This window comes from Oncorhynchus masou, chromosome 17 (genome assembly GCF_036934945.1).
Source record: "Oncorhynchus masou masou isolate Uvic2021 chromosome 17, UVic_Omas_1.1, whole genome shotgun sequence".
NCBI lineage: Eukaryota > Metazoa > Chordata > Actinopteri > Salmoniformes > Salmonidae > Oncorhynchus > Oncorhynchus masou.
This window is the reverse complement of record NC_088228.1, coordinates 40,216,508-40,242,240: the sequence shown is the minus strand read 5'-3', so window position 1 is coordinate 40,242,240 and position 25,733 is coordinate 40,216,508. Positions and strand designations below refer to the sequence as shown.

Genomic DNA, 25,733 nt, shown 5'->3' with positions numbered 1-25,733 from the left:
AGATTAGGGAGGTAAGGCAATAAATAGGCCATTGTGGCAAAATAATTTCAATTTAGCAATTAAACACTGAAGTGATAGATGTGCAGAGGATGAATGTGCAAGTAGAGATACTGGGGTGCAAAGGAGAAAACAAAATATGGGGATGAGGTAGTTGGGTGGGCTATTTACAGATGGGCTATGTACAGGTGCAATTGATCGGTAAACTGCTCTGACAGCTGACGTTTAAAGTTAGTGAGGGAGATATAAGTCTCCAACTTCAGCGATTTTTTTCAGTTCGTTCCAGTCTTTGGTAGCAGAGAACTGGAAGGGAAGGCGGCCAAAGAGAAGTTGGCTTTGGGGGTGACCAGTGAAATATACCTGCTGGAGCGCATGCTACGGGTGGGTGTTGCTATAGTGACCAGTGAGCTGAGATAAGGCTGAGCTTTACCTAGCAAAGACTTATAGATGACCTGGAGCCAGCGGGTTTGGCGATGAATATGAAGAGAGGGCCAGCCAACGAGAGCATACAGGTCGCAGTGGTGGGTGGTATATGGGGCTTTGGTGACAAAACTGATGGCACTGTGATAGACTACATCCAATTTGCTGAGTAGAGTGTTGGAGGCTATTTTGTAAATGACATCACCGAAGTCAAGGATCGGTAGGATAGTCAGTTTTACGGGGGTATGTTTGGCAGCATGAGTGAAGGATTGTCTTTGTTGCGAAATAGGAAGCTGATTCTAGATTTAATTTTGGATTGGATATGCTTAATTTGAATCTGGAAGGAAAGTTTACAATCTAACCTGATGTAACAGTATAATTTTAAACCGTCCCCTCGCCCATACCAGGGACCTTCTGCACACATCAACAACAGTCACCCTCGAAGCGTCGTTACCCATCGCTCCACAAAAGCCGCGGCCCTTGCAGAGCAAGGGGACCAACTACTTCAAGGTCTCAGAGCAAGTGAAGTCACCGATTGAAATGCTATTTAGCGCGCACCGCTAACTAAGCTAGCCGTTTCACATCCGTTACACAGACACCAAGGTATTTGTAGTTGTCCACATATTCAGGATTCATATCCTAGCAGAATGTTGGTGACAAACTGTGTTGCTTGCAACAATTTAATTACATTTTTATGCCAAAGTTTACTGACACTGGCCATATTCAACGGGTATTGATAGTTCGTAAATTCATCAGTTATTCTGCGCTCTGGCACACTCAGACGAGAGTGCTCTGAAATCGGAGTAGATAGCCAGAGTGAATTTATGAACGCAGCCTTAATTGGAACTCTCCACAGATTAAGTTTGAGTCTGGTTGCTAAGCAATAGTTTTTTTTGGTCCAAATGATACCAGTCTGTCAAAAGTTGCTAGCTCATGTCTAAATTCTCTAACTAAATACATACTGCAATTCCAACCCCAGAACATCTTATCTTTGAAACCTCAAAATATCTCAACTTGATTAGCTAACAGCTTGAAGCTCTACATTTTGCCATGGAATTATTCATGTTATGTTCAACAACCAATCAGTGATCACGCACAAAATACAGCTGCATAATGTTGCCATTACCGAAAAGCCAGTCTCTTTGGGACACAGAGTACAAGGAGTGGAATGTTAGCTAAACAGACTGGTACCCAAGCTATCGAAGACCAGCAGTGAACAGTTTTTTCCTTAACAAAACGCATGATTCAAGAGGGGGTTCAAACCAATAATGTATGTACCCTGCCAACTTCATGTCAACCACTTTAGCGAATTGTGCCACCTGCAATGATGGTAATAACAGAAGCCCATAAGGCCCTTCTACTTTTTTTAATGATGTATGTTTAAACGTACATGTTGCAATTCATATTTTTTCCGTAAAAGCAAGTGTGTGAAATGAATAAGCAAAAATGTGTGATTTCGTAATATACTGTATGCTAAAACATGCCTTTTTAGTTTGTCTAACGTAGGTACTAGTAGCTAGTAGCCTAGTCCAGGGGTTCCCAAACCTTTTCACTCAGGCCCCCTTCCAGCATCGGGGAACATCTCGTGCCCCCCATTTCTATGGACACAAGCACTATTCATACACAAACTCTTCACACCCCTCTTGTTGGCTGAGAGAAAATGTTGCAGGTTTAAAGTTTATTTCCTGTAATTCTACACATTTTTGCAACGGGGTGCAAAGAAAATGTAGCAGTTTTAAAGCAAATTTTCTTGCAATTCTATACATTGCCATGACTAATATGTATTCATGTGATATTTGAATAACTCGAACATTACTACAAAATCTATGGGCTAAAAAAACAGATAAAAAATGTTAGCTGACATGGGCTAGTTGATCTGGACTTTTCTGACAAGTTATAAATGGCTCCCTAAGTTATGCAATGACAAGAGGAGTAGTGATGATGCACTACCCAATTTCGAAATTTCACCTTGTGCTTTCTACTATTACAACTTTCAAGAGTAAGTTGAAAATCAGACTGAGATCCTTAAAAAAAACACTGGCCTAGTCAAGGATGCATCAATTATGTAATATTGGGACTACACTTTACAGACCAGGTAGAACAAAAGTAAACCTTGAATTTTGAGATTTAAAATAACCCTTTGGTGGCCAAGTTGAGCTATTTTAAAGGCCCAGTGCAGTCAAAAACGTGACTTGCCTGTGTTTTAAATATATTTCCACGCTATGAGACTGGAATAATACTGTGAAAAGTATGTGTAAGAGCAGTTTGAGAAGACTATTCAGACAATAGACCAATAAGAAAGAGTTCCAGCCTCTCTGCCAATAACAGCTAATTGTCAGTTTCCCCATCCTCACTCAAATCACTCCCAGACAGTCCTAGCAAAATTCTTGATTGAGAAATTGCTCTTCGCTAAGAAGCTATTGCAAACAGCTATTTTGGTTTCATTTGACCATTTTAATTGAAAGCAGGATGTCTAAGTTGTCATTTTCATGATGGTAAAACAGTTTGTCGACTTAAAGTACCAAAACCAGACAGAAAGCATGCAGAAAAGATATTGAACTATATATATATTTTAAATAATACCATATTTGAGAACTACCAATCAAATAAAAGCTAGACAGTCAGGGAGAATAGACAATTTCAAAAACTGAGAATTTTTACCTTGTGCATTCTACTATTACAGAGGAGCAACATTAGCCATGGCAAAATACAGGAAATTTGCTTTAAAATTGCAAAATTGTCTCTGAGCTCCATTCAAAACTATGTAGAATTGCTAGAAATTAGCTTCAACACTGTGTATTTTTTCTCTCAGCTCAATGGAAAATGTGTAGAAGTGCAGAAAATTTGCTTACAACAGCACAATCTTCTCTATGCTGCCAAGATAACGGTACCTTTCTAGCTAAATGTTTACACTTTCTCCACCAATGAAATGTGGGGAGGTCAAAATAATGAAACTGTCTACCAAATCTAGTAATGTTAAAATGCTGATTACTTGCCATTATCATTCACCTGATAAGATGCAACTACAGAGGACAAACAGGTAAGCATTTCATAATTAGCATTTTTTAAATGATTGACCTTTTAGTCTGAGCTGAATTCAACAAAGTCTGTTCAAAGTGTCGGATGTCCACCTCTGTTGGTGGTGTTCATCAGACACTTCCTTCACCATGAAGTTTAGTCTAGTCAGATTGAAATACATTTATACAGGGATGATGACGAGGACACAGTGCTAAAACTTATTGGGTCTGTCAATAAGGAAAGATGTGGAAAATAATGTCATGTATCTATATCCCATAATTTTGCTTTTAATGAAAACTAAACTCATAGACGACCATCATTCATCATCAGAGGGAATATAGAATAATCAATAACCATGTATTGCCATCAAGAAAATGCCATATTATCGCTTCATGAAAGAGTGATAGCTAAGTAATAACTGATCTCAACAAATAGTATATTGGTTGATTATTGCCATAGTATATGAGCTTATATAGGTCAATGGTAAAAACTTGCAGAAACATACATTTGCCAATCAGGATAGTGTACTTCAGAGGGAGTGTTGGGGATTTAAGGCAGGGGTCCCCATTACATTCAGCTGTGGGCTGACATACAGTAGTTGTAAATTAATTGTACACTGAAAATTGCCCACAATATTCCCAATCAGTATTTGACGAAAACAGTATAATTTCTGACCTGGGATATGTTCACATATGTCTCTATTTATGCGTTTGATTACTTGGGAACAGATTTCCTAAACGAAAATCAGTTTGACCTCATTTCCTGGTGATTTCAGTGTTATGTCCAAGAAAAAAAACATGTCATTGTTTTGTTTTGATCAGAAAACTTTGGGGGCCCAAATAAAATGCCGACTATTGGGGAACCCTGATTTAGAGGGACGTAATTTGTTGTGTCCCACACAGACGGAGAGTGTGCCTGTGATCCATTGATATCATGTCTTCAATATTGGAGAGGAAGTGATTTAGCACAATCCTAGAAGAAAATAGCCATTCACTGTAGAAAATCTGAACCCATTCTGGTCTCAGGTTGGGACCGAGGGGCAGGGCCGCACTCACTTGCTCGGTCGGCTCTAGAACGAGGATCTACTGTGTTGTATTGTGAGTTTTCATCCGCAAATCGTGGAAGATGGCCGACGTACCGGCGGAGTGCACCATCAAAGTGATGTGCCGTTTCAGGCCCTTGAATAGTTCAGAGGTGACCAGAGGGGACAAATACATCCCAAAGTTTCAAGGGGAAGACCATGTGGTCGTCGGGGTAAGTTGGTTGCCATAGCTATTTATTTGTCTGCAAGCGAGTGCCCTCGATAGTGCGCTGCGCCACTGTTGATCGGCAAGTGTCAGAACAGTAGCTAGTTAGCTTAGCTGGCTAACATACCTGTCCACCCACATCAGCTATGTTTTGCACTGACGTTAGTTGTAGGCTAGCTTACCAACACCATCGCCGATCAGGACAGGACAGTATGTTTGGCTAACAGTTGGTGGCCAGTCAAGTGTGTATAAGTAGCTAGCTGTATTTCGCTGATTTGGCGAGTTGACTACAGTCGACGTGATTAGTTAATATTGCCGTATCGACTAGCTAGCCAGTCAGCTGTCACTAAACAACAACAATGGCAGCCAACTGCTTGCTATGCCTTTGCTAACGGCAGCTAACTACACTAGCGCCAACGTTATCTGCTAACAACATGTAATTAACTACACGTTGCCTTCAAAATAACTGCACATCTTTTGAGGTAACACCCAAAATCTGCTGGGACTGAGTTAATTTATCTAACTAGCTAACGTTAGCAATTTCAAGCATTGCTATGATTTGAAAGCTATCTAGTAGTTAGGCTGGTAGAACTGGCAATGGCAAATTAACTAGTTGGTCTAACGTTAGCTACACCTAGCAGCAAAGATGTTTCAGAATTTGACTAGCTAACTAGTATTAACTATTTAATCAACAAGATCACTGACAAGCGCGCTATGATGATTATGCCCCCTGACCCTAGTTAATTTAGTCAAACAAGACTGCTGTGGGATACAGAACACAGCTCAATACAGCACTGACTGTATCAACAGCAGAATTCAGATGCAATACATTTCGTTCATTTATAACCACTGGCAGTGCATGTGTTTTGTAGCTAGAATTTATTCATTTCATAGTCTTTAGCCTAAAATGGGTTTCTAACATGATGTAGACAAATACATTTCGTAATCATATTATTGTACTTGGCTACATTAGTTATCTCTGAACATATCTTGTTACAGTTACTCCACTGGTCCATTAGTAAATAGATTCTTTGGCCCAATTAGTCATCTTGTAATGTAAAACATTTTGTACATCTCAAATGGCTCCCTATGTAGTGCACTACTTTTGACCAGAGCCCTATGGGGTGTTCTGTATATAGGGAATAGGGTGCCATTCAAGATGCACACTTGTTATGCCAAAAGAAGGAAGTGCCTTCCACACAAAGTGGTGCTTAGAATGTTTTCAAACAGCAGACCTGGCCTTCATTCCTTATTTAATGGAGAAATCCATTTGAAAGAAAAAACTATGCACATGTCATTAAATTAAATCATCCATATGTACTGGTCACATCTTTACTAATGCTGCAGAAATCTGCTCTAAAGCAGTATCCACATCCATCGGATGTAGTGATCATAATATAATAGCCATATCTAATAAAACCAAAGTGACAAAGGCTGGGCCTAATATTGTGTATAAGAGATCATACACGAGGTTTGGTAGTGATTCCTATGTTGAAGTTGTAAAGAACATTTGCTGGTCTGTTGTGTGTAATATGGACTAAGCAGAAACTGCACTTGATGCATTTATGAAAGTGATTATTCCAGTTACTAATAAGGATTCAGCTATTAAGACAATTACTGTAAAAAGTGTTAAATCCCTGTGGTTTGATGAGGAATTTAAAAATGGTATGGTTGAGAGATTATTCCAGTTACCAATAAGCATTCAACTATTAAGAAAATGACCTGGCCTTCATTCCTTATTTAATGGAAAAATAAATGGGTTTGAAAGATAAAACAATGTACTCGCCATATTTCCATATTTGCGCTACAGGCCCTCAGAATAAGAACGATATGAGGAATAACCTTCCTTTGTCATTGTTCAAACAGAGCTTTAACTTTACAATGAAAGAACATAGAGGAACTCCAACGGAACCAGGTTAGAAATAACTGGAATTGACAGTAAAGCAATAGACATGAAAAAGGATGGTTAAATATTATATTTTCACCACAAGATATCCTCCTGTTTCTCATGGACTTTGATACACTGGACATGCCTCACCAAAGCCAACATCATTAAGTCTATAAAGCTTTTTACTGACATAAATAAATTGTAGTTCAGTAACTTATTTGCACCGAGTGTGTCCTCACAAATCTTCACCGTCAACCTACCTTTCAACACAGTCAGTGTCTCTTGTTTTCATTTAGGTAGTGCACTACTTAAGCAAAAAGGCACGAGGGGGTGTGGTATATGGTCAATATAACACGGCTAAGGGTGGTTCTTGTGCTCAACACAGAGTGCATGGACACAGCCCTTAGCCGTGGTATATTGGCCATATACCACAAACCCCCGAGGTGCCTTATTGCTATTATAAAACTGTTTACCAAAAGAATTCGAGCAGCAAAAAGCAGTTTTGTCATACCCGTGGTATACGGTCTGATATACCACGGCTGTCAGCCAATCAGCATTCAGGGCTCAAACCACCCAGTTTATAAATAATAATAACACACTTTGGTAGAGCCTAGTCCTAGGACGGCCTAGATTTGGAGGCTGAATGAAGAATTACATAATTCATGGGAAACACTCAAGATCAACAGACCTTTGGCGGTTATTATCTACTATATGTCATCATGGCTATTGGCTACTGAAAGGGATGCTCAGTAGGGATATATTTGGGCCAGGGGTGGATCTGATCTGTCAAAATAGGCAAGCTGGCCTAGTCCCATCATCCAAGTTGGAAGATAATAATGTAGTGTTTTGTAATATAAAATAGATTTAGAAGGTGATGGTTGTCTCCAGTGCTTGTTTTGTTTACATTTTCAGGGCTTGTGACATCACTTTCCCAGCTTATTATCAGCTAGTTGTAGGATCTGAGTTTAGGCTTATCTGGCTGTGTAACTAGACTCCACATCTCAATCTGGGCCTAGAGGTGTAAAAAGGACTATCAAATACATTTGATTGATTGATTAGTACCATGACCTCCACTGATGCTACCGTTGTGCTTACAACAGACTACCCATAACACACACACACACACACACACACACACACACACACACACACACACACACACACACACACACACACACACACACACAGCACCATGAGAGTGTGCTACTATCAGCTTTAGCAGTGGAAACTAACAGCAGGAGGAGAAGGGGAAGAGGATTGTAACTGGGAGTAGCCTACTATTCAGGCAGTTATTACCATTGCTTAGCAGATAGTCTATGGGGGGGTGGGGAGTTGCTAAAGCACTTGTCCTTCAACCCCTTAGCTACCCCTGCGGCTATTTATTTTGCTCTCTGAGTGATCTTGGATGTATCACTGGCCTATTGATTAGAAGTGTTTGTACATTCAAGACATCAGATTTGCCTAAAGGGTGGAAGACCAAGAAGCCAGTAGTAGTAGTATGCGTGAAAGAGATCACTTCTAAATACCAAAACAATGGTTTCACTGTGTCATCATGATTATCACTGAGTAATCATTGTTTCCGGCTACAGTGTAGTGGAGGTAACTGGGGTACTGCCTTCCAGACTCATGATGACTTTGAACTGGGGGCTGTGCTCAGGCTGTACTGTTAGTAAGGGGCCTGGCTGACCTGATGTTATGGGTACAGCTACAATACTCGGCTTCAGTGGCAGTCATGAGTTTGGTCCAAATGGCACCCTTTTCCATGTATAGTGCAATACTTTTGACCAGGCTCTGCACGATATAGGGAATAGGGTGCAGTGCACTATAACCAATAGGGTAACAATTGGGACGCAACCTCAGTCTGGCTATGTTGTGTCTGGCTGAACTTTAAGTGTCAAGTCTCGTGACTGGCCAGTAGGTCAGGTGATGCCAGGCAGATAACTGTTTATATTTAGAGTCATGTTCCTGTAAAGCTTAGGACGGATCTCATGTCAAATGCTGTTGAAGTAATATGGTTACAGGTTCACCAGCCTCATCTTAAGCCCATTCTGGTGGGAAGCTGCTATAGACCACCGAGTTCTAATAGTCAGTATCTGGATAATATGTGTGAAATGCTTGAAAATGTATGCGATAACAACAGAGGTATATTTTCTGTGTGACATAAATATTGACCGGTTTTCATGAAGCTGTCCCCCTGCTTCTAACTGTAACCAGCCTGCAACCTGGTTCAGGTTATCAGTCAACCTACCAGGGTAGTTACAAACAGCACAGGAATTAAATCATCCATATTTACTGGTTACATCTTTACTAATGCTGCAGAAATCTGCTCTAAAGCAGTATCCACATCCATCGGATGTAGTGATCATAATATAATAGCCATATCTAGCAAAACCAAAGTGACAAAGGCTGGGCCTAATATTGTGTATAAGAGATCATACACGAGGTTTGGTAGTGATTCCTATGTTGAAGATGTAAATAACATTTGCTGGTCTGTTGTGTGTAATATGGACTAAGCAGAAACTGCACTTGATGCATTTATGAAAGTGATTATTCCAGTTACTAATAAGAATTCAGCTATTAAGACAATTACTGTAAAAAGTGTTAAATCCCTGTGGTTTGATGAGGAATTTAAAAATGGTATGGTTGAGAGGGACGAGGCAAAATGAATGACAAATAAGTCTGGCTGCACAGCTGATCATCAAATGTACTGTAAATTGAGAAATCATGTGACTAACCTTAACAAGCAAGCTGCGCTAATGTTGCTATTTTGTAGAAAGCCTTTATTGATACTAGCCAGATGGCCAAAGTTAGATAACTACCTAGCAAGATGACGAAGAAACGATTTAAGTCACTTTCCATACTGCCAGTGCCAGCCCATAGCCAATAAATGTTTAACCAGCTAGCTAACGTTATCATATTCGCTCGCTAGCACAATATAGCTAGAGGGCTAGCTAGCAAAGGACACTGCACTCGGAAGCTGTTTCAAGGAAACTAATCCATTGTGATGTAATTATGTCAATAGTAGCTAGACTGGTTAGCTAGCTTGGAGGAATTTAGTGTTGTGTGCATTGTGTCTGTGTACTTAGCTACATTTACATTTACATTTAAGTCATTTAGCAGACGCTCTTATCCACCTTACACCATACAAGACTCACAGTGCGTTCGGAAAGTATTCAGACCCCTTTACTTTTTCCACATTTTGTTATGTTACAACCTTATTCTAAAATTGATTGAATCGTTTTTTCCCCTCATCAGTCTACACACAATACCACAATGATGAAACAAAAATAGGCTTTTAGAAACTTTGGCTAACTTATGAAAAAATAAAAACATAAATATTCTGTTCACATTGAAACACCTTTGACAACGATTACAGCCTCGAGTCTTCTTGGGTATGACACTGCAAGCTTGGCACACCTGTATTTGAGTAGTTTCTACCATTTTTCTCTGAAGATCCTCAAGCTCTGTCAGTATGGATGGGGAGCGTTGCTGCACAGCTATTTTCAGATCTCTCCAGAGATGTTCGATGGGTTCTGACTTCTAAACTTGACATATTGTTTAATCATAAGGTATTCTATGGAAAGGATAAGGGCCACTGGTTGTTACACCAGAAGTGAATGGTTATCTATAGAAGGAATGTATATGGTGTAGTCAAGTAAGGTTGGATATGAGCCAGTGGCTTGGAATGTACTGAGGAAAGGCAATTCATTTTATGTATTTATTTAACCTTTATTTAGTCAGTTAAGACCAAATTCTTAACTACAACAACGGACTACCCCAGCCAAAGCCTAACCCAGACAACGCTGGGCCAATTCTGCGCCGCTTATGGGACTCCCAATCACGGCCGGTTGGATTTGAACTACAGTCTGTAGTGACGCCTCTAGTACTGAGATGCAGTGCCTTAAACCGCTGCACCACTCGGAATAAGGGTTGATAAGGGTGGAGAGCTATGGATGAGTGAGGAATGGGGGCCGAGGTCAGGTCACATTAAGGGAGAAGGAACAGTTTATTACCCACATCACTTAACTTCCTGCCTAGCAATAAAGCTGTAATGTTTAGAGGGAAGGATGAGACATCACCTAAATTGGGGTATGTATACTTGTGCTGGTGGGAACATGTCTTCGTCTGTTCAGCTGCCTGACCTATTGGGTGAATAAACTTGGTTTGAGCTTTAATAATCGTCTGTGAGTTTTTACTCTGTTAATTTAGAACCTTCCAGGCTCTGGCTGGGCAACTCAAGGACATTCAGAGACTTGTCCCAAAGCCATTACTGCATTGTCTTGGCTGTGTGCTTAGGGTCGTTGTCCTGTTGGAAGGGGAACCTTCTCCCCGGTCTGAGGTTCTGAGCGCTGTGGAGCAGGTTTTCATCAAGGATCTCTCTTTTCATCTGCTCCATTAATCTTTCCCTCAATTCTGACTAGTCTCCCAGTCCCTGCTGCTGAAAAACATCCCCACAGCATGATGCTGCCACTGCAATGCTTCACCGTAGGGATGGTGCCAGGTTTCCTCCAGACATGATGCTTGGCATTCAGGCCAAAGAGTTGAATCTTGGTTTCATCAGACCAGATAATCTTGTTTCTCATGGTCTGACAGTCTTTAGGTGCCTTTTGGCAAATTCCAAGCGGGCTGTCATGTGCCGTTTACTGAGGAGTGGTTTCCGTCTGGCCACTCTACCATAAAGCCCTGATTGAAAGCCCGATGGTCACTCTGACAGAGCTCCAGAGTTCTGCTGTGGAGATGGGAGAACCTTCCAGAAGGACAACCATCTCTGCAGCACTCCACCAATCGGCCCTTCTCCCCGATTACTCAGTTTGGCCGGGCGGCCAGCTCTATCTAGGAAGGGTCTTGGTGGTTCCAAACTTCTTCCATTTGTGCCTCGACATGATCCTGTCTTGGAGCTCTATGGACAATTCCTTCGACCTCATGGCTTGGTTTTTGCTCTGACATGCACTGTCAACTGTGCGCTGTCAAATACATTTCTAAAAACCTATTTTCGCTTTGTCATTATGGGGTATTGCGTGTGGATTGCTGAGGATTTTTTGTGTGTATTTTATCCATTTTAGAATAAGGCTCTAACGTAACAAAATGTGGGGAAAATCAAGGTGTCTGAATACTTTCCCAAGGCCCTCTATACACACAGCACTGATTACATTGTGGTTATGTGAATTCCAGGACAGATAGTCTTTTGACCTTTTGACCATATGAAATTTGACCAACCTGATTCAAGTGTGCTCCATTATTCTGAAGCTGGACGAGTGTCTGGCCACAGCCTCAGCCTTCTGTTACAGCTCATTATATGGTAAAGTGGTTCCCATGATGCTGCTGAACATCAAATCCACCAGGTTGTGTACGTTGCCTGTGAATGAAGTAAAATATCATCACTCAATTAACCAATTGCAAGAGAATTAACGTTCACTACTTTGGAAGTAATTTATATGCTAATAAAGGGACTGTATAGTTACAGAATAGATTCAGGCCTGGTGACGCTGACGCCGTTACTATGCAACCAGCTGTGTAAGTTGCTGGACGACGCTGGGCCAATTGCCCTTTGGGACTCCCAATCACAGCCGGATGTGATACAGCCTGGAATGGAACCAGGGACTGTGGTGGCACCTCTTGCACTGAGATGCAGTGACTTAGACCGCTGCGCCACTCGGGAGGGCAAAATGCTTGCTGATGCTGATACTTTTGTTATTTTCTGCCTGAGCTATATTTGTAGTTGACCATCCATTTTTTTTGCTACAATCCATTCATTTTTGCCCTACAAAATACATTTTAAACTTTGAGAACAGGCATGTTGTTTTGGGTTAGCAGACGAAACCCCCAAATGCTAACTACCTAACTTGCAAATCCGAGTTAGTTATGTCTTTGTCCAAGTTGAAATTAGTTGACTTGCTAGCTAATGTTAGCTAGCCGATTTGAGTTTAAAGATTATTTAAAGAGAGGTCTACATCCTATTATTAGCTAGCATCCAAGTGCCTGCCCTAACGTGAGCTATGCACATCTTCCTCTCACATGCTACATCACATTACACGTTCGTTTGATAGATTTAACGAGCGACATTATCATTCCCCATTCATCTGTGGTATCATACACTAGCCTGGCCCGCTAGCATTATCAAATCATGTTGTATAACCAAAAGTAGCTACCAGCAAGCTCGTACCAGCTATCTACTTAGCTAACGTGCTAACCAACACCAGTGGTTGACAGGCAGCAGAAGTGACCGCGTCGGATGTAATCCATACTTGGCCATCTGGCAGTATCGTTGGAATTTTGCACCGACTTTATGGAAGCCAATTTTCACTCCTATTAGCCAAGCAAAATGTGCATGCGTTGGACCATATCATATACAGACTTGACTACAAACATCCGCATGGCAGCTGAGGGGTGGACCACAACGTGTTGTCTCTGGTCGATTGGGCATCACTGAAAGAAGTGTCCATGTCAGTGATCCATAACCAACCCTCCAGTATGTCATGACGAACACACTTACAAAACCTACTTTTGGACGAGACTGACTTTATGACCAAAATTATCCTGTTTACACTTTGGAGGCATTTTAGGCCTTTTCATTCATCCTGATAATTACTGCTGGGAGGGCACTGAGACGATCTGGTCTGCCCCCAGATCAGGCCAATGGTCTAGTCCGACGTGGCTGTGTCTGAATGGTTCATGTCCATCTGGTGGATAGGAAGGGGGAGAGGAAGGTTTTTGCACAGACCGAACTGGGGCCTTATCTGTCAAGCATTTCAGAGTATGAGTGCTGATCTAGGATCAGGTCCACCCTGTCAATTTAATCTTATTCATTAATATGATGAAAAATGCTAAACTGATCCTAAATCAGCACTCCGACTCTGAGTCACTTTATACAGTTCTTCAAGCTCAACCAACAAAGTGCCTATAATTAAGCAAAAAGGCACGAGGGGGTGTGGTATATGTCCAATATACCATGACTAAGGGCTGTTCTTATGCACGCGACGCGGAGTGCCTGGATACAGCCCTTAGACGTGGTATATTGGCCATAAACCACAAACCCCTGAGGTTCCTTATTGCTATTATAAACTGGTTACCAATGTAATTAGAGCAGTAAAAATACATGTTTTGTCATACCCATGGTATATGGTCTGATATACCACGGCAGTCAGCCAATCAGCATTCAGGACTTGAACCACTCAGTTTAATACCCTCTGTGGTTGACTATTTAAATGTATTCTTTTGTCCATTATTGCCATCTCATTAGAATGGTATGTGCTTTGTTTTCTCCCTCCACACAGCTCTCCTCCCGAATTGGCACCTTATTCCCTACATAATGCCCTACCTTTTACCATAGCACTATATAGGGAATAGGGTGCCATTTGGGACACAGACCATATTTGATGTAGGCTACCTTGCTCATTAGGCCAGAGCTGCAGAGCTGAAGCACAGAGCTGTGGGAGTGGGGAGACGAGAGCCACAGCACTATTCTGCATCCCAAATGGCACCCTATTCCATATATATTACACTACTTTGACCAGCTCGCTATATTGGTTATCTCTTGTGGACAGACTACGTAAACATGAAAATGATCTGACCAAATTACGGAAGATTTTAGTTCTGGGTTAACCAAGATTAATACTGTATATACAGTACCAGTCAAAAGTTTGGACACGCCTACTCATTCCAGGGTGTTTCTTTATTTGTATTGGCATTCTCTCAACCAGCTTCATAAAGAATGCTTTTCCAACAGTCTTGAAGAAGTTCCAACATGCGGATCACTTGTTGGCTGCTTTTCCTTCACTCTGCGGTCCAATTCATCCCAAATAATTTCAATTGGGTTGAGGTTGGGTGATTGTGGAGGTCAGGTCATCTGATGCAGCACTCCATTACTCTTCTTGGTCAAATAGCCTTTACACAGCCTGGAGATGTGTTTTGTTTCATTGTCCTGTTGAAAAACAAATGATAGTCCCACTAAGTGTAAACCAGATGGGATGGTGTATCGCTGCAGAATGCTGTGGTAGCCATGCTGGTTAAGTGTGCCTTGAATTCTAAATAAATCACAGACAGTGTCACTAGAAAATCACCCGCACACCATCACACCTCCTCCTCCATGCTTCACGGTGGGAACCACACATGAAGAGGTGATCCGTTCACCTACTCTGCATCTCACAAAGACACGGCGGGTTGAACCACAAATCTCAAATTTGGACTCATCAGACCAAAGGACAGATGTTCACCAGTCGAATGTTCATTGCTCATGTTTCTTGGCCCAAGCAAGTCTCTTCTTCTTATTGGTGTCCTTTAGTAGTGGTTTCTTTGCAGCATTTTAACCATGAAGGCCTGATTCACGCAGTCTCCTCTGAACAGGTTGATGTTGAGATGTGTCAGTTACTCTGTGAAGCATTTATTTGGGCTGAAATCTGAGGTGCAGTTAACTGTAATGAACTTATCCTCTGCAGCAGAGGTGACTCTGGGTCTTTCCTGTGGCGGTCCTCATGAGAGCCAGTTTCATCATAGAACTTGATGGTTTTTGCGACTCCATTTGAAGAAATTTGAAAAGTTCTTGAAATTTTCCGCATTGACTGACCTCCATGTCTGACTGACCTCCAAGTAATGGACTGTCGCTTCTCTTTGCTTGTTTGAGCTATAATATGGACTTGGTCTTTTACCAAATAGGGCTGTCTTCTGTATACCATCCCTACCTTGTCACAACACAACTTGATTGTCTCAAACGCATTAAGATGGAAAGAACTTCCACAAAAGAAGTTTTAACAAGGCACACCTGTTAATTTTAATGCATTCCAGGTGACTACCTCATGAAGCTGGTTGAGAGAAGGCCAATGGTGTGCAAAGCCATCATCACGGCAAAGGGTGGCTACTTTGAAGAATCTAAAATCTAAAATGCAATTTGTTTAACACTTTTTGGTTACTACATGAGTATTTCATTGTTTTGATGTCTTCACTATTATTTTACAATGTAGAAAATAGTCTAAATAAATAAAAACCCTGGAATGAGTGTCCTTTTACCTGGTACTTTAGGTAACAGCTTGCCTTTTGGGACGTAGCATGGGTTAACATTCCGTGGCGGCTCACCAGGGGTTTATTGGTCTGTGTGGAGTTGATCATGGCGTTGTTTTTAACAGAGTGGTGGGGTGTTGCATTTGTTGGTGATTATAATGAGCGTTTTCTGTCGAAGAGAGCTGTGTGTCATGGGTGTGCATGTGAGAGCAGATTGATACCTTTTTGATAACTCATTTGGATGGCATAGCCCCTTACTGTGGCACACTTTATGTGGGCTTCATCTTGACTTTAAAGCTGTGTATAAATTGAATGTCAGACAAGTTGTTCAATTCATTCTCTAATCTCTCGTGCTCTCTCTCTCTCTCAGAGCAAACCGTTCCAGTTTGACAGAGTGTTCCAGCCCAATACGACACAGGAGCAAGTATACAACGCCTGCGCCCAGAAGATCGTCAAAGGTGAGCTCTCCTCGTTCACTGTTTATGAACACTCTCCCTACTGTAGGTGTTTTGTTCATGTGTCCAAACCTGAGGAGAAAGAGGAGTAACTTTGCAGGGACTACTGCCTTCTGGCTGTCTATTGGGTTTCTTTTTGTGACGGGGGTTGAGTACAGAAGACACATCATCTCTCTCTTGTACGAATGAATATAGTAGTCTTCTTCTTTCAGATGTTCTGGAGGGGTACAACGGGACAATATTTGCATACGGACAGACATCTTCCGGCAAAACACACACGATGGAGGGTAACCTCCATGACGCAGATGGAATGGGGATCATCCCCAGGATAGTGCAGGACATCTTTAACTACATCTATTCCATGGACGAGAACCTGGAGTTCCACATCAAGGTAGGTACTGGTTAGTACTCTGCAAATACATCCCCCTGCTTGCCTCCTCAATTGCACTCTTTTCCCTAGATAGTGCACTACTTTTGTCAGAGCCCATAGTTTCTGGTCAGATTTGTTCTGTCCAATTAGAACAACTCTTCCTACTCTCCATAGGCAGCATGCTAACCTTTATTGCCACAGCTAGTTCAAAGACACTCTGTAGAATCACTTCACTTAACAGGTTTTTAAAACCTATTGATTTCTCTATGTGGGATCTCTGCTAATAAGAGCTGACTCTTCTCTTCCAGGTTTCGTATTTTGAAATTTACTTGGACAAGATTCGGGACCTCTTGGATGGTATGTCCCAGGCATAGCCACTGTCCCAATGGCACCCGTTTCCCTACTTTTGACCAAGGCTCTCTGGTGAAAAGTAGTGTACTACGTAGGGAATGGGGTGCCATTTGGAACACACGTTGTATAGCCTGCCTCTCCTTTTGGCTCGTGGCCATGCTACAGTAGTGTGGATAATTGGCTAGTTCACATAACGATCTGTTGAAAGGCTACGTAGAGCTTATCTAATTAATGAAAATTTGCATATTGAAAGAGGAAAAGAGTGAAACTGTTATTGATATTGGAATGAATATTCAGTTCATTTTTTGACTGAAAAAAAATTGTCTGCATATTGGTACGTTAATATGCTGTATCTGGATCTGCCATTATGTAAATTCTCCCCACCCAGTTTGAGCATGAGGATTCTTCACACACTATGGCTGCATTTAAACAGGCAGCCCAATTCTAATCTTTCCCCCAATTATTGGCAAAAAAAGCTGATCTGATTGGTAAAAATATCAATTAGTGCAAACAAGTCAGAATTAGTCTGCCTGTGTAAATGCTGTCAAGGATACTTAAATGGCTAATTCAGGGGTCTCCTTAGTGTACATGAGAAAGTAGTGCACTATGTTTTCTGTCAATATACCTAGTAAAATAATGGTTAATAAACAGCGCTCAAGGGGGGCCCTATAAAATCTTTGTTTTTTTTCACCCAAATTATTTTGTATATATTTTTTTGTATATTGGTTTTTCACTCTCAAAATTATTGTTCATAGAGAAGCAATGAAATTGTATGTTCTGAGTCCATGTCAATGCTTAAATCATATTCGAATACCATTTTATTTTAGGTCTGGAAGAACACCAACCTATTTCAATATTTTTGTTGTGTAATTCCCCTTTAATTGCACATCTAGCGAGTACGGAATGTGCAGTCTAATGTGCTGGTCTAGTAACGCTGCTGCTAATTTCATAGCAAAGTTTGCAAATAACAGATACAAATGGTTTGCAAATAACAGATACAAATGGTTTACTTACTGCCAGGTAAACCCTACTTTGCAGTTACCATTTAATTGAGAAGGTTTTGGGGAAGTATTTCTGTCTGCACACAAGATGGTTATCACATCAACTGGCTACACACGGAGTGACAGGCAAACGCGCGCACCACACAGACAGACGGTGGCAATATGGCTGGAAATGATTTGGCAAATAGTGTGTTAGGTTTGGCTTTTTAAGCTAATATGCGAGATTTGTTTATGACAGTTTGCGGTGGAACACGTGAATATTGCATATACTTTTAGAATTGTTTGGCGAGCTACTCGTAGGTGGGCTGCGAGCAACTGGTAGCTGGCGATCGACCTGTTGGAGACCACTAGGATAATGAAATGTATGTTTCCTTCTCTCTTCTCCAGTGTCAAAGACGAACCTGTCGGTGCACGAAGACAAAAACAGAGTTCCCTATGTCAAGGTGAGGCTTCATTCAATCCAGGGATGAACTAACTGTCCCTCGCCCATTCAACTGTCACAGAGTTAGACCGCAGCCACCTAATAACAAAAGACATGAAGGTGTCACCTGACCTTGTTAATGTAGTTTTTCCCTATGAAGAGACACATTCTCTGAAGGTATGTACGCACACACTAGTGCAAGTCGTTCTGAATAAAAGCATTTGTTGAAATGGCATTTATTATTGTTATTATTATGTTATTATATTTAGAATTTATCAGATGGCCCAGTGTCACATCATTGTTTTGTTTTTTTTGCCCACAGGGATGCACTGAGAGGTTTGTCTGCAGCCCAGAGGAAGTCATGGACACCATCGACGAAGGAAAATCTAACCGACACGTAGCAGTTACAAGTAAGAGACCGCACCAAATCTACGTCCCAAATGGCGCCCTATTCCCTTTATAGTGCACTACTTTTGATCAATCCCCATAGGGCTCTGGTATGGGCCCTGGTCAAAAGTAGTGCACTATAAAGGGAATAGAGTACCTTATGGGACGCATCCCTAAGCACCAACCCCGAGCCTCACTTATCTTGTGTGTCCATTTCAATGCCATATTCTTTGCCGAAATGGTTCCTCTGTCTGTAATGTTACCTGATACACCTCAATAGGTCATTGAGTTTGATTTTCTTTTTGTTCTGATTTAAGAAATGGTGCTCAATGGTTTCTCACACTACCCTGGTCCCAGATCCATTTCTGCTCTCTTAACGACTCGTCACGCATCGCCACGTCAAACATGGCATGACAATTCCATAAAGTAGTTGGCAAGAGAGCACAAACAGATCTAGCATCCAGGCTATTCTCACGCATGTGTCAGAGCTCTGGTTACCGTAACCGACTCATCCATCAAATCAAACTACTGTATACCATAAGAAACAGTGTGCCACATACTACATGATCATACACTCTGTCTGTAGTGTATATTCATTCCCTTTATAGTGCACTACTTTTGAGGTTTCTGGTCTATGTAGGGAATGGGGTGCCATATAAATGCCTGTTCAGTGCTGATCCCAGATGTGTTGTCTTGCTGTAGATATGAATGAGCACAGCTCCAGAAGTCACAGTATCTTCCAGATCAACGTGAAGCAGGAGAACACTGCTACCGAGCAGAAACTCAGCGGAAAGCTCTACCTCGTCGACTTGGCTGGAAGTGAAAAGGTTGGAAAAGCCTTCGCACGTCTGAGTTAGCTTGTTGCAGGGGCGTGGGAATAAACAATGATATTAGGGGAGAGAAACCTGAACACTGCTCTTTCGTGTTCTGATGACGGCTGAGGGAGATACCGTTATGTAATCTTAATAAAGGTATACTGGCAAGAGCAGTCTCGCTCGCTTGCTCTCTCTCTCTCGCTCTCTCACACTTAGTCCTCTCTACTACATGGTAGAAATGGAAAAAAGATTTCCATCTCTGAGCAAATGCACATAGCCCATCTGTCTTTTCCCGGTCCCTAATGTTGTTATTATCAGAACTGATATCAGAACTGATTAACATCGTTAGGTTAATGTCATTCAGACCACATGCTTGACCCGTGATAATATACTATCAAGACCTCTTAAGGACTCTGTTGCAAAGAAAGTGTCACTGTTCAAGTCCTCCATCTTACCAGAAGGTCTGTCTCTTTCCTCCCAGGTCAGCAAGACGGGAGCAGAGGGTGCCGTGTTGGATGAGGCCAAGAACATCAACAAGTCTCTGTCATCACTGGGCAATGTCATTTCAGCCCTGGCCGAAGGGTCTGTGAGTACTTCTCTACTATGACGGATATTATGACTGGCGGTTCGTGTTCGTTCAGTGCAAAGACGCGTACTTTCATCTCTTAAAGACTTCTACATGTACCTCAAGGCAAGGTTTTGGTTCAAGCTGATTCAAACTTGTCTAATTCTACACCTTTTGTTTTAATCATAGATTGGTTTGTATTGTTTCTTTGCTCAGAATTTCACAACCTGGAGGCAATTCTATTGTTGTTTCTCTTAATGAATTGTCTTTGTTTGTTTGGTCTGCTTTGTTTCAGGGTTATATCCCATACAGAGACAGTAAAATGACCAGAATCCTTCAGGATTCTTTGGGGGGGAACTGTAGGACCACCATTGTCATCTGCGCCTCCCCCTCCGCCTACAACGAGTCGGAGACCAAGTCCACTCTCATGTTCGGTCAGAGGTGTGCCCGCTCACTAGCTCTTAAAGGACAGTTCACTCAAAACGATCTTTTCAGTAGTCCACTGTTGATACTTTAGTGAGCTATTCAGGGCTGTTGAATTAGAATAGGGTGTAAAGCCTTGGTCCTGTTTGTGATGTTCCCAGAGCGAAGACCATTAAGAACACTGTGTGTGTGAACGTGGAGCTGACGGCAGAACAGTGGAAGAAGAAGTACGAGAGGGAGAAGGAGAAGGGCAAGGCCTTGAGGAACACCATCACCTGGCTGGAGAATGAGCTCAACCGCTGGAGGAACGGTGAGGAGGACAGGACATTCACCTGCGCTGAGTCCCATATGGCATCCTATTACCTATGAAGTGCACTACTTTTGACCAGGGCCTACAAAACATTGATACCATTGACAGCCCATAGGGCTCTGGTCAAAAGTAGTGCACTATATAGTGAATAGGGCATCATTTGGGACGCATCGAGGTTTGGGCCCCACTCTTCACATCATGGTCTCATTTTAGCTGAGTGGCTGCATCATTCACTGGGAACCATCTGCACTGAGGGGAAAGACTCCACCCCCCTCCAGCTTCATCCAAAGCATGTATTCATTGTAGATTATTCAAATAATCCTCCCTCCCGAACACGACACCAATGACCATGACCTCTCTGGGGTAAAGTTTTCCCTAGGTATAGATCTAGGATCAGCTTTCCCTCCACCAATCCTAACCTTAACCATTAGTGGGGAAAATGCAAAACTGACTGAAGGTCAGCTTCTAGAAGCAACTTCATCCTACTCCTGTCTGATCTTTCTGTGTCACCACGCTGCCCGCTGCAGGGGAGAGCGTGCCGGTGGACGAGCAGTTTGACAAGGAGAAGGCTCAAGCTGAGGTGCTGGCCCTGGACAATGTGCCCAACGACAAGCCTGCCTCTACCCCCAACATGCCCCAGCTCCGTCTGACTGACGCTGAGAAGGACTCGTGTGAGGTGGGGCTGGCCAAGCTCTATAAGCAGCTGGATGATAAGGTGAGAGAGACCTGCCACAGGTCGTGTTTGTGTGTGTGTGTGTGTGTGTCTAAGCTCATCTTTCATCTTTGCAATGACCGCTTCTGTGACAGCACGGGCAGGGCCGTTGACGGCTATCTCCATTATGGGCCAATTGCACCCTCGTTCCAACTCAAGGGTGAAACCGGTCACAGAACCTCCAGTCCTGTAGGAACAGAACAGCCAGCCGCCCTGTGGTCATAGAGACCACAGCGTGGAACAGTCAATGGTTGAATTCAGAGAGGGTACTGTGCTTGAGCGGGAGCAGGCTCTGAGGTTATTTGCAGCAGTCTTCTCTCAGAAACATGGCCATGGCCTCTCCTGTTCACCACTTCATTTTGAAGGGAGACAATGCTCAAACTCAGGCCAAAATGTAGACACTTCCAGTTTGAGTCCTGTTTTAAATGTGTGATGCTAACCATGTCCTCTATCTGTGTGTCCAGGATGATGAGATCAACCAGCAGAGCCAGCTGGCGGAGAAGCTCAAGCAGCAGATGTTGGACCAGGAGGAGGTGAGTTTGTCTGTTTCCCAAATGGCACCCTTTTCCCTATATAGTGCAGTACTTTTAACCAGAGCCCCATGGGTTGAATCATAAAATGGATTCAAAACGTGTTTGTATTTGTAGCTACTGGCGTCGTCTCGGCGCGACCACGATAACCTGCAGTCAGAGCTAAACCGCCTGCAGGCTGAGAACGAGGCTTCCAAGGATGAGGTGAAGGAGGTTCTGCAAGCATTGGAGGAGCTGGCTGTTAACTATGACCAGAAGAGCCAGGAGGTCGAGGACAAGACCAAGGAGTTTGACATGGTCAGCGATGAGCTCAACCAGAAATCGGTGAGACAATGTCCCTCATTGTCCCTGCTCATGAAGAGACCTGTCTCTCTCTCTCTCTGTCTGATTCATTGTGATGCTTTCTAGGATCTGCATGTAATTTTTTCCTGGTCACTTCGATATATTCTTATAATATTTTAAATACATTACCAGTCAAAAGTTTGGACACACCTACTCATTCCAGGGTTTTTCTTTATTTTGACTACTTTCTCCATTGTAGCATAATAGTGAAGACATCAAAACTATTAAATAACACATGGAATCATGTAGTAACCAAAAAAGTGTTAAACAAATCCAAATATATTTTTGATTTTAGCCACCCTTTGCCTTGATGACAGCTTTGCACACTCTTGGCATTTTCTCAACCAGTTTCATGAGGTAGTCACCTGGAATGTATTTCAATCAATAGGTGTTAAAAGTTGATTTGTGGAATTTCTTTCCTTCTTAATGCGTTTGAGCCAGTTGTGTTGTGACAAGGTAGGGGAGGTATACAGAAGATAGCCTTATTTGGTAAAAGAACAGCTCAAATAAGCAAAGAGAAACGACAATCCATCATTGCTTTTAGACATGAAGGTCAGTCAATCTGGAAAATGCGCGGTTGCAAAAGCCATCAAGTGCTGTGATGAAACTGGCTCATGAGGACCACCACAGGAAATGAAGACCCACAGTTACCTCTGCTGCAGAGGATAAGTACATTAGAGTTACCAGCCTCAGAAATTGCAGCACAAATAAATGTTTCACAGAGTTCACAAGTAACAGACACATCTCAACATGAACTATTCAGAGGAGACTACGTGAATCAGGCCTTCACAGTCTAATTTCTGCAAAGAAACCACTACTAAAGGATACCAATAATAAGAAGAGACTTGCTTGGGCCAAAAACACGAGCAATGGACATTAGGCTGGTGGAAATCTGTCCTTTGGTCTGATGAGAATTTGAGATTTTTGGTTCCATCCGCCGGGGCTTTGTGAGACGCAGAGTAGGTGAATGGATGATCTCTGCATGTGTGGTTCCCACCGTGAAGCATGGAAGAGGAGGTGTGATGGTGCCTTGTTGGTGACACTGTCTGTGATTTATTTAGAATTCAATATAGTATATTATATTGTCAATATATTTTGATTTGTTTAACATTTTTTTGGTTACTACATGATTCCCTATGTGTTATTTCATAGTTGTGATGTCTTCACTATTATTCTGCAATGTAGAAAATAGTAAAAATAAAGAAAAACCCTTGAATGAGTAGGTGTGTCCAAACTTTTGACTGCTACTGTATGTCAGTCATGGCCCTTTTTTGCCCCTAATATTTAGGAAATATTCATGTCAAGAGGTTTTTCTCTTTCTCTCTCCAGAGCGTCCTGACGTCCATTGACTCTGAGCTGCAGAAACTGAAGGACATGAGCAACCACCAGAAGAAGAGGGTCTCTGAGATGATGTCATCACTACTGAAAGACCTGGCAGAGATTGGCATCGCCGTGGGCAGCACCGAGATCAAGGTAAAAGGACATGACACATCACCACATGACACTCCAAAGATTGGCATTATTTTGTTGGCAACTGAAGGAAATGTTTAATGTCATTTTCTCAAATCACTCACTTTACATCAGCCGATGTCACGAAGTGCGATACAGAACCCCAGCCTAAAACCCCAAACAGCAAGCAATGCAGATGTAGAAGCACGGTGGCTAGGAAAAACTCCCTAGAAAAGCAGAAACCTAGAGAGGAACCAGGCTCTGAGGAGTGGCCAGTCCTCAAATAATAAAATCACAGTGGTTGTAGAGGGTGCAACAGGTCAGCACCTCAGGAGTAAATGTCAGTTGGCTTTTCATAGCCGAGCATTCACAGTTAGAGACAGCAGGTGCGGTAGAGAGAGAGAGTCGAAAACAGCAGGTCCGGGACTAGGTAGCACGTCTGGTGAACAGGTCAGGGTTCCATAGCCGCAGGCAGAACAGTTGAAATAGGAGCAGCAGCACGACCAGGGGGACTGGGGACAGCCAGGAGTCATCAGGCCAGTCGGTAGTCCCGAGGCATGGTCCCAGAGCTCTTGTCCTCCAGGAAGAGAGGGAGAGAGAATTAGAAGGAGTATACTTAAATTCACACAGGACACCAGATAAGACAGGAGAAATACTCCAGATATAACACTGTCCCTAGCCCCCCGACACAAACTACTGCAGCATAAATACTGGAGGCTGAGACAGGAGGGGCTGGGAGACAATGTGGCCCCGTCCAACGACACCCCCGGACAGGGCCAACCTGAATAAAATCATAACACTACTCCGACTCCTCTCTCTCTCTGTTTCTCACTCACCTCCCTCACCCCTAGCAACACGACGGCAGTGGTCTGATAGATGAGGACTTTACGGTGGCTCGCCTGTACATCAGTAAGATGAAGTCGGAGGTGAAGACCATGGTGAAACGCAGCAAACAGCTGGAGAGCACCCAGTCAGAGAGCAACAAGAAGATGGACGAGAACGACAAGGAGCTGGCCGCCTGTCAGCTAAGGATCCAACAGGTATTAACATATCGTTACATATAGAAAGTGTATTATTAAATGATCTCTATGGGTATTAGCCCGCTTCTCTCATCATAGTTCTAGATCCACACACTCCACAACAGCCTCAATCTGCCACTATCAGGGTTGCGCTCAATTCCATTTAAATTCAGTTAATTCAGGAAGTAAACAAAGTCCAATTCTAATGCAATTCCCTTCCTGAATTGACTGAATTTAAATTGAATTGGCCATAACACCATACCATAATCACTCTCAGCAACCTAATCTTCCACTGATGTTTGGCTTGGCAATGACAGTGGAGTAGGCAAAGCACAAACAGATCTGGGATCAGGCTTACTCTTTCCTGTTCCTCCCATGAACACAGTAATCAAACTGAGACCTGCTAAAGAATCAGTAGCTATTTAATCCAGATAAACCCCATGTGTTTGTGTAATTAACATTCTCCATCTCCCCCCCCCATGCAGCACGAGGCTAAGATCAAGTCCCTGACAGAGTACCTTCAGAACGTGGAGCAGAAGAAGAGACAGCTGGAGGAGAATGTTGACTCTCTGAACGAAGAACTGGTCAAGATCAGTGCCCAGGGTACCACACACACACACACACACACACACACTGCTACAGCTACTCTCTATGCACTGATAACACATAATGGAATACATTGCATATAAACATCTCTAAAACAGATTTAAGGCCTTTAGTGCCACCTAGTGACAAATGTTTCCCTTTTGCAGAGAAAGTCACCGCCATGGAGAAGGAGAACGAGATCCAATCAGCCAATGAAGTCAAGGTACGATATCTTCTCCATCCCACAGGGCTGCCTTCTACACCAAATTCAATTTCAGATCAGTGGTGTGAACCAAATAGTGCACTACTTTTGACCTAGTTGACTAAACTCCACTCCATGGAGGTTTCTGATGAACTCCACCAACGGCGTGGAACCGAGACCAGGCTTCATAAAGTATTGACCTCCGGGGAATTGAGTAGTCGGAGCTTGATTC

The 25,733-nt window shown here is 42.5% G+C and overlaps 1 protein-coding gene across 2 annotated transcripts in view; it reads left to right on the top strand.

Annotated features, from left to right (window-relative positions):
* Positions 1 to 4,357: 4,357 nt before the first annotated feature.
* Positions 4,358 to 25,733, top strand: part of LOC135559038 (kinesin-1 heavy chain-like) — a 30,309-nt gene continuing 8,933 nt past the window's right edge. The window contains exons 1-17 of one of the 2 annotated variants that reach the window (XM_064993357.1): positions 4,358 to 4,689; positions 15,935 to 16,022; positions 16,232 to 16,410; positions 16,698 to 16,746; positions 18,129 to 18,184; positions 18,485 to 18,572; positions 19,252 to 19,376; positions 19,846 to 19,950; positions 20,225 to 20,370; positions 20,514 to 20,662; positions 21,190 to 21,377; positions 21,839 to 21,907; positions 22,022 to 22,228; positions 23,576 to 23,719; positions 24,547 to 24,735; positions 25,200 to 25,317; positions 25,467 to 25,522. In XM_064993357.1, coding sequence (XP_064849429.1) covers positions 4,561 to 4,689; positions 15,935 to 16,022; positions 16,232 to 16,410; positions 16,698 to 16,746; positions 18,129 to 18,184; positions 18,485 to 18,572; positions 19,252 to 19,376; positions 19,846 to 19,950; positions 20,225 to 20,370; positions 20,514 to 20,662; positions 21,190 to 21,377; positions 21,839 to 21,907; positions 22,022 to 22,228; positions 23,576 to 23,719; positions 24,547 to 24,735; positions 25,200 to 25,317; positions 25,467 to 25,522 — 2,085 coding nt within the window. In that variant the 5' untranslated portion in view covers positions 4,358 to 4,560. The remainder of the gene's footprint in view (positions 4,690 to 15,934; positions 16,023 to 16,231; positions 16,411 to 16,697; positions 16,747 to 18,128; positions 18,185 to 18,484; positions 18,573 to 19,251; positions 19,377 to 19,845; positions 19,951 to 20,224; positions 20,371 to 20,513; positions 20,663 to 21,189; positions 21,378 to 21,838; positions 21,908 to 22,021; positions 22,229 to 23,575; positions 23,720 to 24,546; positions 24,736 to 25,199; positions 25,318 to 25,466; positions 25,523 to 25,733) is intronic. The other variant, XM_064993358.1, reaches the window with a different exon arrangement.